This window comes from Astatotilapia calliptera, chromosome 4 (assembly GCF_900246225.1).
Source record: "Astatotilapia calliptera chromosome 4, fAstCal1.2, whole genome shotgun sequence".
NCBI lineage: Eukaryota > Metazoa > Chordata > Actinopteri > Cichliformes > Cichlidae > Astatotilapia > Astatotilapia calliptera.
This window is the reverse complement of record NC_039305.1, coordinates 1,507,708-1,521,348: the sequence shown is the minus strand read 5'-3', so window position 1 is coordinate 1,521,348 and position 13,641 is coordinate 1,507,708. Positions and strand designations below refer to the sequence as shown.

Here is a 13,641-nt window from a genome sequence, read left to right as displayed (position 1 = left end):
AGTAATCTGAATCTGGAGTCTGTCCCTGCTGTCACAGGGCGAGAGGAGGGATAAACCTTCCACAGATCCCCTTCATGTTAAAAAAAAACGCTTTTTAAAAAAAAAAAAAAAACAGACCAGGCCGATACCAGGATTCACCATGGCTACGAGTATATGAAGAGCAGAGCCACGTTCGAAAGAAAGATGGAGTCCATGGCTTTAAAGATTCAGCCATAAACTGAAGATAAAGATCAGATTCAGTTTTCTGGTGGACGTGTGATCCATGTGATCCATGTGATCCACATGTTTGATAACTGCACACATTCACGCTCTGCAGCCTCCATTAAAAGCATCAACGCTCTTAGTTTCCTCGGGTTTGTCTCTATCACTGCGATTGATTACAGTGATGGACAGATGCAGTGATTGATCGCTGATCAGTGTTTCTGGGTCTGAAGCTTCATTAAACTCACATCGATCACTGATTGATCAGGCCGATTGCACTAGCCAGTATTTTATCTAAGGTGTTAGAAAGAATCCTGTTTGATAGAGTTAGTGTGTTCATCTCTTCTCTGGATAATCAGTTTGGCTTTAAACCAAAGCACGGCACTGACATGTGCATATATGCACTCAAGGAAATAGTCAGGTTGTATAGGGCTAAAAATTCATCTGTCCTCATGTGTTTCATTGATGCCTCTAAGGCTTTTGATCGAGTGAACCACAGAAAACTTTTTGATAAATTGAAGACACGGGGAGTTCCTCAATACATCGTGAGGATTCTCTCTTACTGGTACTCTCATCAGAACATGCAGGTTAAATGGGGAAGCAGTATTTCTGCCCCCTTTGGTGTCAGCAATGGTGTCAGACAGGGTGGGATTTTGTCTCCAATTTTATTTAATTTATATGTTGATGATTTGTCCATACAGCTGAGAGCCTGTAACACTGGGTGTATATTAGGTGAAGCACTGATAAATCATCTTATGTATGCAGATGACCTGGTTGTTTTTAGTCCAAGCAGTGCTGGGTTACAGGATCTTCTTAATGTCTGTACTGAATATGGTGTGCAATATGACATTGAGTACAATGCTGCTAAAAGTGCTGTTTTGATATGTAGAACCAAGCAGGATAAACAGCTAAATTTCCCTTTGTTTAAACTGGCACAAAAAACTCTTGAAGTTCATAAAAAGGTGAAATACCTCGGTCACTTTATTACTGAGCAAATGAATGATGATGATGACATATACAGACAGCGGTGTAAGCTCTATGTGCAGGCAAATACTATTGCACGCAAATTCAGCTTTTGTTCACTTCCAGTTAAAGTGGCTTTGTTTAAAGCGTATTGCACACCGCTATATACTGCCCCCTTGTGGTCATCCTACAAACAATGTAGCATGCAGAAGCTGCATGTTGCATATAATGATGCGATGAGAATCCTTTGCAGGATACCTAGAAGTGGTAGTGCCAGTCAGATGTTTGTAGCTGTGGGTGTCTGGACTTTTAAAGCACTTTTAAGAAAGTTAATGTTCAGTTTTAGAGAACGACTGGATGGTTCGAGTAACAGTATAATTTTAGCACTTACAGATCCGACAGTGAGTGGTTCCCGTTACTCATCCAGTCTCAGAAAGCACTGGTTAAAGTGTTTGTGTATTTATTGATTTATTTTAAGTAATTGTGTTTTATGTATATTATGGTTTTATATTTTTACTAATGCTTTATATACTTATTTAAATACATATATATATTTAATGGTATACCTTGTGTTGTGTGTGTGTGTGTGTGGGGGGGGGGGGGGGGGGAGTTGTGTGTGTGTGTTTCTTGTCTTGTTTTTATGGACATGTAGTCTGCCAATAAAGATTGAATTGAATTGAATTGATCATAAATACAGTTCATTAAGATTTCAGTGTGCGAGCAGATGAAGGCCTCTGATTGGTTCTTTGATATCAGCTGCATGAAAGAGGAATAAACTTGTTCCAGGCTGAGGACAGAGTCTTCACCACTTCTGAATAGTGATGTGTCGCTCGCGAACTAAACGGCTCTTAGAGCCGACTCTTTGAAGCGAACGACACGAGCCGGCTCCTTATTGGGAGCCATGTTTTTTCTTTTCTTTCTCTCTCTCTCACTTTTTTCTGCACGCGAGCCTTGTGCTTTGCACTGGGCAGAGGGGGGCGGGGCGGTAGTTACACTCGCAGTAGCACAGGAACAGAGCGGGAGGGAGAGAGAGAGCAGGGACAACAAGGTCACATTAGAAAGGTATAGTAATCATCCACAACTATTTTCAGCTGTGGATAATAAAGGATTCAGAAAGTTTATTCATGCAGGTCCATATGACAGAGAATATGCATCTTCTTTTTGTTTTCATATTATAATTTATATTTAATTGTGTTGTGGTTTGCTGTGTTTGTGTTGTTTCACTTTAAATTTGTTTAAAAGGAAAAAGCTGAAATTTTAAATAGTTGGTTTTTGTATTATATGATTTATTTATTACATTTTATGTGGAGTGAATAAATAAAAGTATATTTACGGTGGCCCCTACAAAACACGTACAAAACACAACAGCAGTGCTCCAGGATGCTAGGGGGCAGTGTTGAGCTTTTGTTACCTAGAGGCTACACAAGCCAGCAAGTACCAACGACCGGATTTGGTGTGTGGTAGTAACAGGTACATGAACTTTTTTTTTTTTAATTATTTGAATATATATGAGTGCCTGTGTATAAATACACAAACAATACACACATGCTTTCAATTGTGTCATTTAAGTGATCTAGTAGCTCTGCTTTGAAGTTCAGTTAAAGCTAGAAATGTGTTTTGGAGTTTGTACGTGTTTTGTCTCTAGGGGCCACCGTATACATTTATATATAAACATATATAAATAAAACCACGTTTTTTCTTTTTACATTAGTAATTCCTTTTCTGCTTAATTTTATATTGTTGTTGGTAATAAGTTAATTAAAGGAACAAAACAACCTGAAGACCCTGTTCTCTAAAAAGAGACGGAAAGCCCATCACTACTTCTGAAACAGGAAACCTGATTTCCTCGTGTCAGGTCTTCTCTAAACCTGCTGTCTGATAGCGGCCCTTTCAAAATAAAATCCTGCTGACTGTTGTTTTTCTGTTAGAAGAAATGGGTGGTTATCTCTCAGGTGAGAGGAGGAGGAGCCTGTTGTCGGGCGTGTGCTGCTGGTGTCGTCCGACACTGACACGACTCTGCAGGTAAACATCCTGACAGTTAATCATTACCATCTGTGGCGAGGTGACAGAGCAGCGACGTGCAGGAGACACTCAAAGGAAAAACGCCGCAGATAAACACAGCGACTCTCTACCTGCAATCCAGATGTTATTGGTTTTATTTATTGATCCCTGAAGCAGTCAGAAGGTCAGCACACACCTGACAGATAACCAAAGTGACGCCCATGAACAGCAAATATCAAGTCCAGAGTCAGGCTCAGGCAGAGTTGTGCTGTGTGTGCTGATGGGAACCACAAGCAAACCTTTATTTAAGCTGTAAAATAACAAGTCCAAACTGTCCAAGCATGCGAACAGGCACATCCTTAAAGTCACAGAGGACATCATCATTAGTCCTCTGACTTCAGAGAATCTCACCCTGGACTGCAGTCCAACATCAGGCGCTCAGATACCGGAGGGAGCAACAGAAACACTTTGGGTCGTGGCTGATGTGGAAGCAGAGGTCAGGAGGAGCCACGACGCCTGGGCTTTTTCTGATAGAAGAGAAATGACGTTTTTAACTTTTGTTGAATCAGTTTAAATATTTTCCTTCATCGGTGGAAATGTTGGAACCAAACTAAATACTGTTTACGAGCAGCAGGCAGAGCAACAGGCCCGAGCTGCTGTGGATTCTACCGCATGAGTAACAGCACCAAAAACCTCTTTAAATCCTTTTATGTGCCATCGGAGCCATCCCCGCACCGTTTTAGTGGTTTTTACACACAGTAGTGATTTTTTTACTGCAGGATTACGTGTCATGATTTTGTATATTTGGTGTATTTTGGATGTGGAGTTCTTTCTGCTCTTTGTGGATCATTTCTCGACTGTCTGTAAAAGTTTCCAGTCAGGACAATAAAACGCCTGAATCCTGCACACAGGGAGACACAGGTGATAAGAATCAAGGCCAGGAGAGACTACCAAAATAAAACAGGAAGTGAGCAGCAATAACTACACATGTGGGAAGTGACAAAAGAGCAAGAGACAGGAAGCACCGAGGTGAAAATATTCGGGGTCGCTCCATTTCTTCTTGACCGTCAAAGTTTGAACAAAAATGTTACGGTCCAAAGTTTGAGCGGCTATAATGTGCACGCTGAAATTTTAGCTTCATACATCAAACACATTGTACAGGGTGGGCCATTTCTATGGATACAGTGTAACAACATGGGAATGGTTGGTGATATTAAAGTCCTGTTTGTGGCACATTAGTATATGTGAGGGGCAAACTCCTCAAGATGGGCGGCGACCATGGTGGCCATTTAGAAGTCGGCCATCTTGGATACAACTTTTGTTTTTTCTTTTTTTTTTTCTTTTTTTTTTCGCCTGTCCCATTTGGTTCTTTAGCCATCAGAATTGTTGTCTGAAGACCAACAAGGAGACCCAATGGATTTACTTTGCCAAATGGATCATCGTGGCATTGCCGTATTGGTCCATTTGGTCGATCTTTGTTTTTATTATTTATTATATTTTATTTTCAGATGTTACAGACGGGACAGACATGAGTGAGAGATAGGAAAGGGAGAAAGAAAGAGGAAGGAAAGGAAAAACAGAAGGGGAGAGGGACAGTGAGAAAGGGGGGGAGAAAAAAAATAAAAATCTCCTGGATCACCTGTTGAGAGAAGAATAGAAAACAAGCAAAAAAAGACAAAAAAAACCAAAAAACAAAGCAACATACTAAACACAACACCATCGCATTAATCTAGCTAAGTGTAAACAGCAGTAAATACTAAATATTCAATGTTGTTGTGCAGCACGCAGGACAGATGTGCTTCGAAGTAGCAGCCAAGAAAGGTGTAATTTGGGTCTACGAGCAGTGAACACCCGTGTGTGCATACCTGTGTGGATCAGCGCGCTTGTATTCCAAAGGTTTCTCCATGTAACGATCTGCTAGGGAGTGTGGGGGGGCCACAGCCCCGTCCTCCAGGGTGTGAAGCAGGTATGGAGGAGATCAAAACTCCAGACATCCAGAGGCCCCCAGAACACAAGAGACCAAGGAAGACCCACAGAGGGGCAGCCGCGCCACTGTCCCAGAAAGAGCTGAGGAGAGTCCCAGATGAGGGCTCACTCAGCAGCCGCGGAGCAGAAGCCAGGGGGGGTTGCAGTGACGCGCCCGTGAGCTCCGCCGGCAGCCAGCTGCACCTGAGTGACCGAGCCCCAGGCCGAGAGGCCGGGGGCACCCCACCCCCGAAGGGGCCCGAGCGAGCCCCAGGCTCCAGGCCCCGATAAGCGGCCGCCAACTTTTGTTTTTTCAATAGGAAGAGGGTCATGTGACACATCAAACTTCTTGGTAATGTCACAAGAAAAACAATGGTGTGCTTGGTTTCAACGTAACTTTATTCTTTCATGAGTTATTTACAACTTTCTCTGTGTTCACAGCCATTGACATGTCGAAGAGGTTAACACGTGAGGAGCGGAATCGTGTTGATATCTGGTGAACGCAGTAACCAGGTCATTGCAGCAGATTTCAATGCAAGACACCCTACGTAAAGTAATGGGATTACTTTCTTGGAGAAGTAATCAGTAACAAGTAACTGATTACTATTTTCAAGTCATTTGACCAACACTGTTCAGCAGCAGATTAATGAGGCGTGACTGATGTCATCAGGACCTGCTTATGTTCACATCAGCTGAGTCGTTTAGACGTTTGTGTTTCAACTCCAAACGTCCAAAATCAGAAGAACTAAAACGTTCGAGGTGTTTGAAAGATCTGAATTAAAACTGTTCAATCATTTCACCTTAAAATGATTCTTTGTTTTACATACATGGAATTCTATGATAAAGCATTTAGAAATCATCACTGTTCGTCTTTTGCACCGCACATTTTTCATCCGTGTTTTTTCATATTTAACCCGTCAGCACAAACTTTGGGCCCCGGCTTTAGTAAATCAGAGGTGGCTGTGCTGGTTTGAGACGGATAAAAACTGGAAACACTGGTTCAAAGAAGCTGTAAAAAAACCAAAACCAAAATGACTCCAGTGCACGAGAGGACGCGCGTACACCCCAAACCCTCAGCAGGTCCAACGATCAGTGGCCTCTCAGGTGAAGATTTCCTGCTTTTCTTGCTGATTTTTAGGGACTTTGATCGATAAATGAAACAATTTCAGGAGATTTAACAGGAAACGTTTGCAGCTGTGTTAGTGCGTGTAACGTGCAGTGAAAGGATTCATGAAGATGAAAACACCTGAGCGAGTTTCCAGCTGCGGTTAATGTTTACCTGCTGATATCAGCTGATATCTGCGAGCTGTGTGTTCTCTGGCAGCGCGACACGCCTCGCACATGTGACTGCGCACACGTCTGCAGCAAAGTAAACATCCTGAGCTCACATCCTGCAGATTACACACTCGGTTTAAAACGCGCAAACATGCAGCCGTGACTTAGAGCTGCGACATAAACATGATAAAAGGCTGATTTCATAAAAAGTCAGTTATTCATGAAATATTTCAAACTGTGAGATAAACAGTCAAACGCGAGGAGACAAAGTTTCCCCGATTCAGCAGAATGACGAGATTTCAGCTCGACGTCTGACAAATCCTGTTTCACTGAGTCTGCAGCACGAAGACGTGATCGTCCACAGTTTGCTGCTAAAAACACAAAATCATCATCGGAAAGATTAAAATACGTTTATAACATCAAACATCAAACTTACGAACGACGAACAAACACACGTGTGATGAGCTTAGATCTAAAAAAGAGAAAAAAGAGAACGGTCAATTCAAAGTTCAAAAGTGTGTCTGTGTGTGTGTGTCTCTGTGTGTGTGTGTCTGTGTGTGTGTATGTCTGTGTGTGTGTGTCTGTGTTTGTTTGTCTGTGTGTGTGTGTGTCTGTGTTTGTTTGTCTGTGTGTGTGTGTGTGTGTGTGTGTGTGTGTGTCTGTGTGTCTGTGTGTGTGTGTGTCTGTGTGTCTCTGTGTGTGTGTGTGTGTGTGTCTGTGTGTCTCTGTGTGTGTGTGTCTGTGTGTGTCTGTGTGTGTGTCTGTGTCTGTCTGTGTGTGTGTGTGTCTGTGTGTGTCTGTGTGTGTCTGTGTGTGTCTGTGTGTGTGTGTGTGTGTGTGTGTGTGTGTCTGTGTTTGTCTGTGTGTGTGTCTGTGTGTGTGTGTCTGTGTGTGTGTCTGTGTGTGTCTCTGTGTGTGTCTGTGTGTGTCTGTGTGTGTCTGTCTGTGTGTGTCTCTGTGTCTGTCTGTGTGTCTCTGTGTGTGTCTGTGTGTGTCTGTCTGTGTGTGTCTCTGTGTCTGTCTGTGTGTCTCTGTGTGTGTCTGTGTGTCTCTGTGTGTGTCTGTGTGTGTTTGTGTGTGTCTGTCTGTGTGTGTCTCTGTGTCTGTCTGTCTGTCTCTGTGTGTGTCTGTGTGTGTTTGTGTGTGTCTGTCTGTGTGTGTCTCTGTGTCTGTCTGTCTGTCTCTGTGTGTGTCTGTGTGTGTTTGTGTGTGTCTGTCTGTGTGTGTCTCTGTGTCTGTCTGTCTGTCTCTGTGTGTGTCTGTGTGTGTTTGTGTGTCTCTGTGTCTGTCTGTGCGTGTCTGTGTGTGTCTCTGTGTGTGTCTGTGTGTCTCTGTGTGTCTCTGTGTGTGTCTGTGTGTCTCTGTGTGTCTCTGTGTGTGTCTGGCTGTCTCTGTGTGTGTCTGTGTGTGTGTGTGTCTGTGTGTGTGTGTCTCTGTGTGTCTCTGTGTGTGTCTGTGTGTCTCTGTGTGTCTCTGTGTGTCTCTGTGTGTCTGTGTGTGTCTCTGTGACAGAAAGCGACACCTGTGCTGAGCTGAAGTGTTTTACAGCTCAAATGTAAAAATGTGCTGAATCTGAACCACGAGCAGAGAGCAAAGCGCTCGTTCTTCTGTTTGTTCCTCTGAGACGCTCAGTCCAGAGTTTGTTCCACACAGATTAGATAAATGTGGACACAAGGACACCGAAACAAAGCTAATATCACTAACTAATATAAGTAACTGCAGCGGTCCTTTCATGCTGCTTTGGATCTTCAGTTTTAGCTGCACGTTTTTCCAATAAAGTAAGTTTTTAAACTGATATGAAAAACAAAAGTGAAAGCGGTTACGATCGTGTCTGAAAGGACCTCTGAGTGATGAGAGGAAACAAACCGAGGAGCCAGGCTCCAAGAGTCACAGTGAAGCTTCTGGAGATGAGTCTGGGTCACATTAATGGAAACATTTCTGCAGGACGGCTGTGATCTGCTGTCACACTGCAGCGCAGGTGGAGCAGCTTTAGATAAACACCACGAACCAGGTCAGGGTCATGTGACCACAGCAGCTGCTGATAACCAAAGAAAACAGACCCGGGATCATCCGGGGGAACCAAGGTCGGGTCTCACAGGAGTCACAGGACCAGAGACCACGTACACAGGTGTCAGGTATTCACCGCACACCTGAGTGTCAGCATGTGATGAAGATAACACAAGCTTCATGCTCAGAAACAGGACAGGTGAAGGAAAGTTAGGATACCTTGGTGGGTATATAAAAAGTACCAAAACAAGAGTATCCAGCCAAGTAAGTGAGAATTAGCTGTAAGAACCAACGAGAGCTAATAACTATGTAAACAAAGGTTTAAAGCTATGAGAAGAAATACTGAATGTGACTTAAAAAAAAAAAAGTAGAAACATGAGACAAAAAGTTGTGTATTTGACACAAAGAGTGTGTTCTTGTTATCCAGAGCATGCAGCTCTGTGGCTGATGCAACATTAGTGCAGAGGAAAGAGGAGCCCTGCAGGAGGAGTCAGGAGGAGGAGGAGGAGAAGGAGGAGGAGTTGCATGCTTCTCATATATAAACACAGAAAGACGAAAAACAGACAAACCTGCGAACACAGAGGCTTACTGCGCAGACGCAAAGATCTCTGACAAACTTGTGGAAAAACAAACATGAGTCACGTCGACGTGAAAAACATGAAGCCCACCAAGTTTGAGGACGAGTACTACGACGAGTACGAGTACTATAACCTGACGGATAAATACGCAGGTGAGCTAACCTGTCCTGGTTCGGCCCGGTTCGTGTTCCGGGCCCGGGAAACTCACTGCTTTAGTTTTTCTGTTGCAGAAGGTTCGGCTCGGAAGGGCAGGACAAAGAAGGAGGCCAGCGACAACACCAACAGAAACAACCCCGCAGGACATGAGCGCAAGATCGTGGAGAAGCTCCAGAACAGCGAGAAGAAAGACAAGGAGTGAATATTGAGGTAAACCCGGGAAAACCGTGTTTGTGTGTCAGTAACTGTGCGCCGAAGTAAAGCAGGAATGCTGTTTCAGTCAGAGCAAAGGCGTCTGACTCACATGAGTCCGTTTGCACTGACAGAGGCCATAAACACGTCAAAACGGGCAGATTTCTGAACGCTGTCTGGTCTGTGGCTGTTTGGAACGCTGGAACTGGGCAAATGTGACGCCAGACGCGCCGCGTGAAGAACTTGAATTTAAGCCTCTACCGCAGCACTTTTGCTGCCACGCTTTGACTTTACAGCTCTCAGAAAAGAGTCCAAAGTTAATTTTTATATCGAGTCGTGCGCCGAATTTTAGGCAGCGTGTTTCCTGTGTAGGCGGTCCACTTTGAATCCATATTCTCGGTTTCTTTGCTCGAGGATCGGTCTGAATCTGAAATCGTCGATTTTTAAACGAATGTTTGGAACACAGCATACTGTACCACATCAGGCCTTTTCCTAAACTGCGCTTGCTCCACAGTTATTAACAATAATTAACTGTTAATTAACAGCTGAATTTAAAGCCAGCTGTTAATTAACAGTTAAGGTTGAGGAGTAGTGACGTCATGTGTGAAAAAACAGCATAGTTGTTGTTTTAGCTAAAATATATGTAATATATTTCCCGTAGAATACGAATTCCCTCAGAACAAAACTGTTTATTAACTCCTGCCCTTCGCCTCCTGCACGTCATCACCAGGTTCATAGTTTGAATGGGCAGATTTCCAGTAGAAGTTTGTACACTTCTACAATCCTCCTCCTTCTTATCTCCTCCTCCTGCTCCTCTCTCTTCCTCTCCTTCTTTGCCCCACCCCAAGCCTTCTCCATCCTCCTTCTTTTCCACATCCCTGTTCGTCTTCTTCATGTTCTCCCTTGTCCTCCTCCTCCTCCTTCCTCCTCATCTCTTTTCTTCTTACGTGTCCTCCTGGTGGCCTGTGCAGGTACTGCAAGTCATTTAGAACCGATACAGTTCTTACATCATTTTTAAGCTTTATTATGATTTAATCCTACAGGATAAACTCGTAGATGTACCTGACAGATCACCTAATGAAACTGTAAATGAAGAAAAACATGGAAAATTTTAATTTTGGATTTTTTTAAAACAGATTTTTAACACATGGTGCTGCTGTTGGTAAATAGATGCTTGAACTCCTCGTGTTTATTTATTTTAATTAATTATTTTATATTTTTCTTTTCCACTAAAGGGAATCTCGGACGGCTCATCCCGGAAACCGACCATGGCGTCCTTGGCGACAGAACGACACGTGCAGATGGCAGGAGCATCTGAGCTCCGATGGGCCCGCAGGTGTTAGAGAGCTCTCACCTGAGGCGGCGTACCCCTGGGTCCCCACTTGGACCGCGACCGCGCACCGAGACTGCGGTGGCGGCAAATGGCTCATTCTTAAGGATGTTTTTTAAACTTGTTTTTACGATTAAAGACTTGTTAAACTGAAATGAGAGTGTTCATTGTTTCTTCCTTTTAGGCCTCAGTGAAAGAACACAGCCTGTATATAAAAGATGGATGTAGTGAGGCGCCAGGAAAGAGAGCCTAGAAAGTTCAGAGCCACACTAACGTGTTTAAATACCAACGTCTGAGCTTTTGTGGATGTTCTAAATGTGAAGCACACTCTGACAGCTTGTTGAAACAAAGCACCAGACTCCACTGACAAAAGCAGGAATTAAAGCTTTCAGATCACAGGAGTGATGCACTGCTGCTGAGTGCTGCTAAGGGATCGGGAGGACATCTCTTATGACGGGTAAACAGGTGAAAATGTTCTAAATATAACCGTTGCAGTTGGTGGGCCGTCATTTGAAGCAAGAAAGGTTTTAAAGCGAACCAATCACAGCAGAAGCAGACAACTCAGTTTATGAGGTAAAATCTTGTTTTTGTGAATGGAGTCTGGTACGGCTAACCCCAGCTGCACTTCCTCAGGCAGAGCTGTTTGAATGCAGGTGAAGAGGTGAAAATGTGCAGGTTAAAGGTCAATCTCATCTGCAAAGTGATGAAACAAAGTGATTGTGACGCCACGAAGATGGAAACACTGAGAACGTGTAGCAGCGATGTAACTTCACCAGCAGCACTCACACAGGGTTACAGTGAGTTATGGTTAGAGTAAGGGGCTACTGTAAACTAAACGAGTAAAGTAAGGGATTACTATTGCAAAAACAGTAATTAGATACCGTTACTTTCCCGTAGGAACGCTGCGTTACTGCGTTACTAAAACCGTGATTTTTTTGCGAGAATGTCTCACGACAGTGACGTAAGCGAGTGTGACGTTAGTGACAACAGCTGTGTGCAGATCAACAGTGGATCACATATCGATTGTGGGAGAGAGTATGAGCGTGCAGCGTTTAAAGCGTGGAAGTACTGACCTTACTTTGAGTTTGATTCCATAAAAAGTGACAAAAACATTAGCGTCCATCGTGCGTGGGAAGAAAACTTCTTTTTACAGCGAAAAAACCCCTAAACTTCCAACAAGCACCGAGTAGCTACGACGTAATGGGAAACTCACAGAGAAACTTACGGATCCTTCCACTGACCGCTGCACACCTGCACCAGGGTAAACCTCCGCCTACCCCACTCCTGCTTTACAGGTGAAAATAGAGCAACAGGACCGCTGAGTCTCTGACTTTATTTATTTTCTGCTGTGTTTTACTTGCATCTGTTTGAAAGACTGAGTGTAAACACAAAAAATATTTTATTTTATGTGCTGGAATGTGCAGAAAATAGGTTTAAATAATAATAATAATGGATTGGATTTATATAGCGCTTTTCAAGGCACCCAAAGCGCTTTACAATGCCACTATTCAGTCACTCTCACATTCACACACTGGTGGAGGCAGCTACAGTTGTAGCCACAGCTGCCCTGGGACAGACTGACAGAAGCGAGGCTGCCATATCGCGCCATCGGCCCCTCTGGCCAACACCAGTAGGCGGTAGGGTAAAGTGTCTTGCCCAAGGACACAACGACCAGGACAGTAATTAGTTACTGATTACCTTTTTCAAGTAACTTGACCAACACTGGTGGAGAGCATGGATCGTCCAGCAGGGGGCAGCATCTCTCAGCCATTGAGAGTCTGGTATGTGTGAAGTGTGTGAGGACTTTACAGGTCACAGTGATGTGTTGCCTGGCTCCACTTGGACTCTGGCCCTGTTGTTCTGTGAGCACAGACTTTGAGCAGGACTCAGAGAAAAGTGTCTGATCACACTGAAGTTTATTGTGCTGCAGTTTTAGATGCGAGCTTATGCAACAGCGCAGCGTTACGTAACACGGACTCTGCGGAGCTCACACTGAAACTCGGGACAAGCTGCAGAGCTGTGAGCAGCAGCAGGTGATGAAACCGCACTCAACGCTCAGACGTCCCCGCAATCAAAGACGTCCCCACAATCAAAGACGTCCCCACAATCAAAGATGCGCCGACGACCTTTTGGGTTTTTATGTGGAGTAAAAATCATCCCACAGGTTTCTACACTCAGCGAGCACTTCATTAGGAATTAGCATAGTAACCTTCAGCTTCTCAATTTTAATAGCACACAAACTGTATATAAATGATGGACATAGGCAAATATGACATCATCCATGTCCTGCATTAACATTTGATCGTGTTCTTGGGTTTTTGTTTAAACTAATGAAACTGTTCAGAAAGAAGCACACGGGGGTAAAGAGCCCGGTCATTCAGGAGGAGCTCGGTGTGGAGTCGCTGCCTCTCCACATGGAGCCCGTGGAGGTGATTCAGGATGTTCTGGGCAGACCTGAGAGTATGTCTCAGCTGGCTTGGGAACCCCTCAGTACTCCAGAAGAAATAGCCTGAGGCCCTGGGCAGGAGAGCGATGTGGGCGTATCTATGCTCGCCATTGTGATCCCTGTTATCACCAACTGGGGTTTAAGTTTTGTTGGGCCAGCTAACACAGAGCAGCCGGACTGTGCTGAACTTGTTTTGAGTGCCCAGCCTCAGGAGTCCAGGACAAACCGTCCACATCACCTCGACCTGTTTGGGTCTCCCTCTCGAAGCTGTTTTATTCTTCCTCATGGAAACATTTTGGGTCAATAATTTTTTGTACCTAATAAAAGGATCAAATCAGTCTTGTTCTAAAGTCTTGGCTGGCTGGCGAGATCAGGTCTGTGACAGCGATGGTTGTTGTTGTTTGCTTGTTTTTATAAAGAAATGTTTGATTAGTTTGATTAGGTGACAGTTTAAAAAAAGCTTTTCAGGTATGAGCTGGGTGTGGTCATGTGACCTGCAGGTTGACTGTGTGTTTGCAGCTGTGCAG

The 13,641-nt window shown here is 44.0% G+C and overlaps 1 protein-coding gene across 1 annotated transcript; it reads left to right on the top strand.

Moving 5' to 3' along the window:
- Positions 1-8,962: 8,962 nt before the first annotated feature.
- On the top strand, positions 8,963-10,823 carry nupr1b (nuclear protein 1b). Its single transcript, XM_026163885.1, has 3 exons — positions 8,963-9,142; positions 9,221-9,356; positions 10,574-10,823. Exons 1-2 carry the CDS (start codon positions 9,046-9,048, stop codon positions 9,346-9,348), a joined length of 225 nt encoding a protein of 74 aa, XP_026019670.1. The 5' UTR covers positions 8,963-9,045; the 3' UTR covers positions 9,349-9,356; positions 10,574-10,823.
- The last annotated feature ends 2,818 nt before the right edge of the window (positions 10,824-13,641 follow it).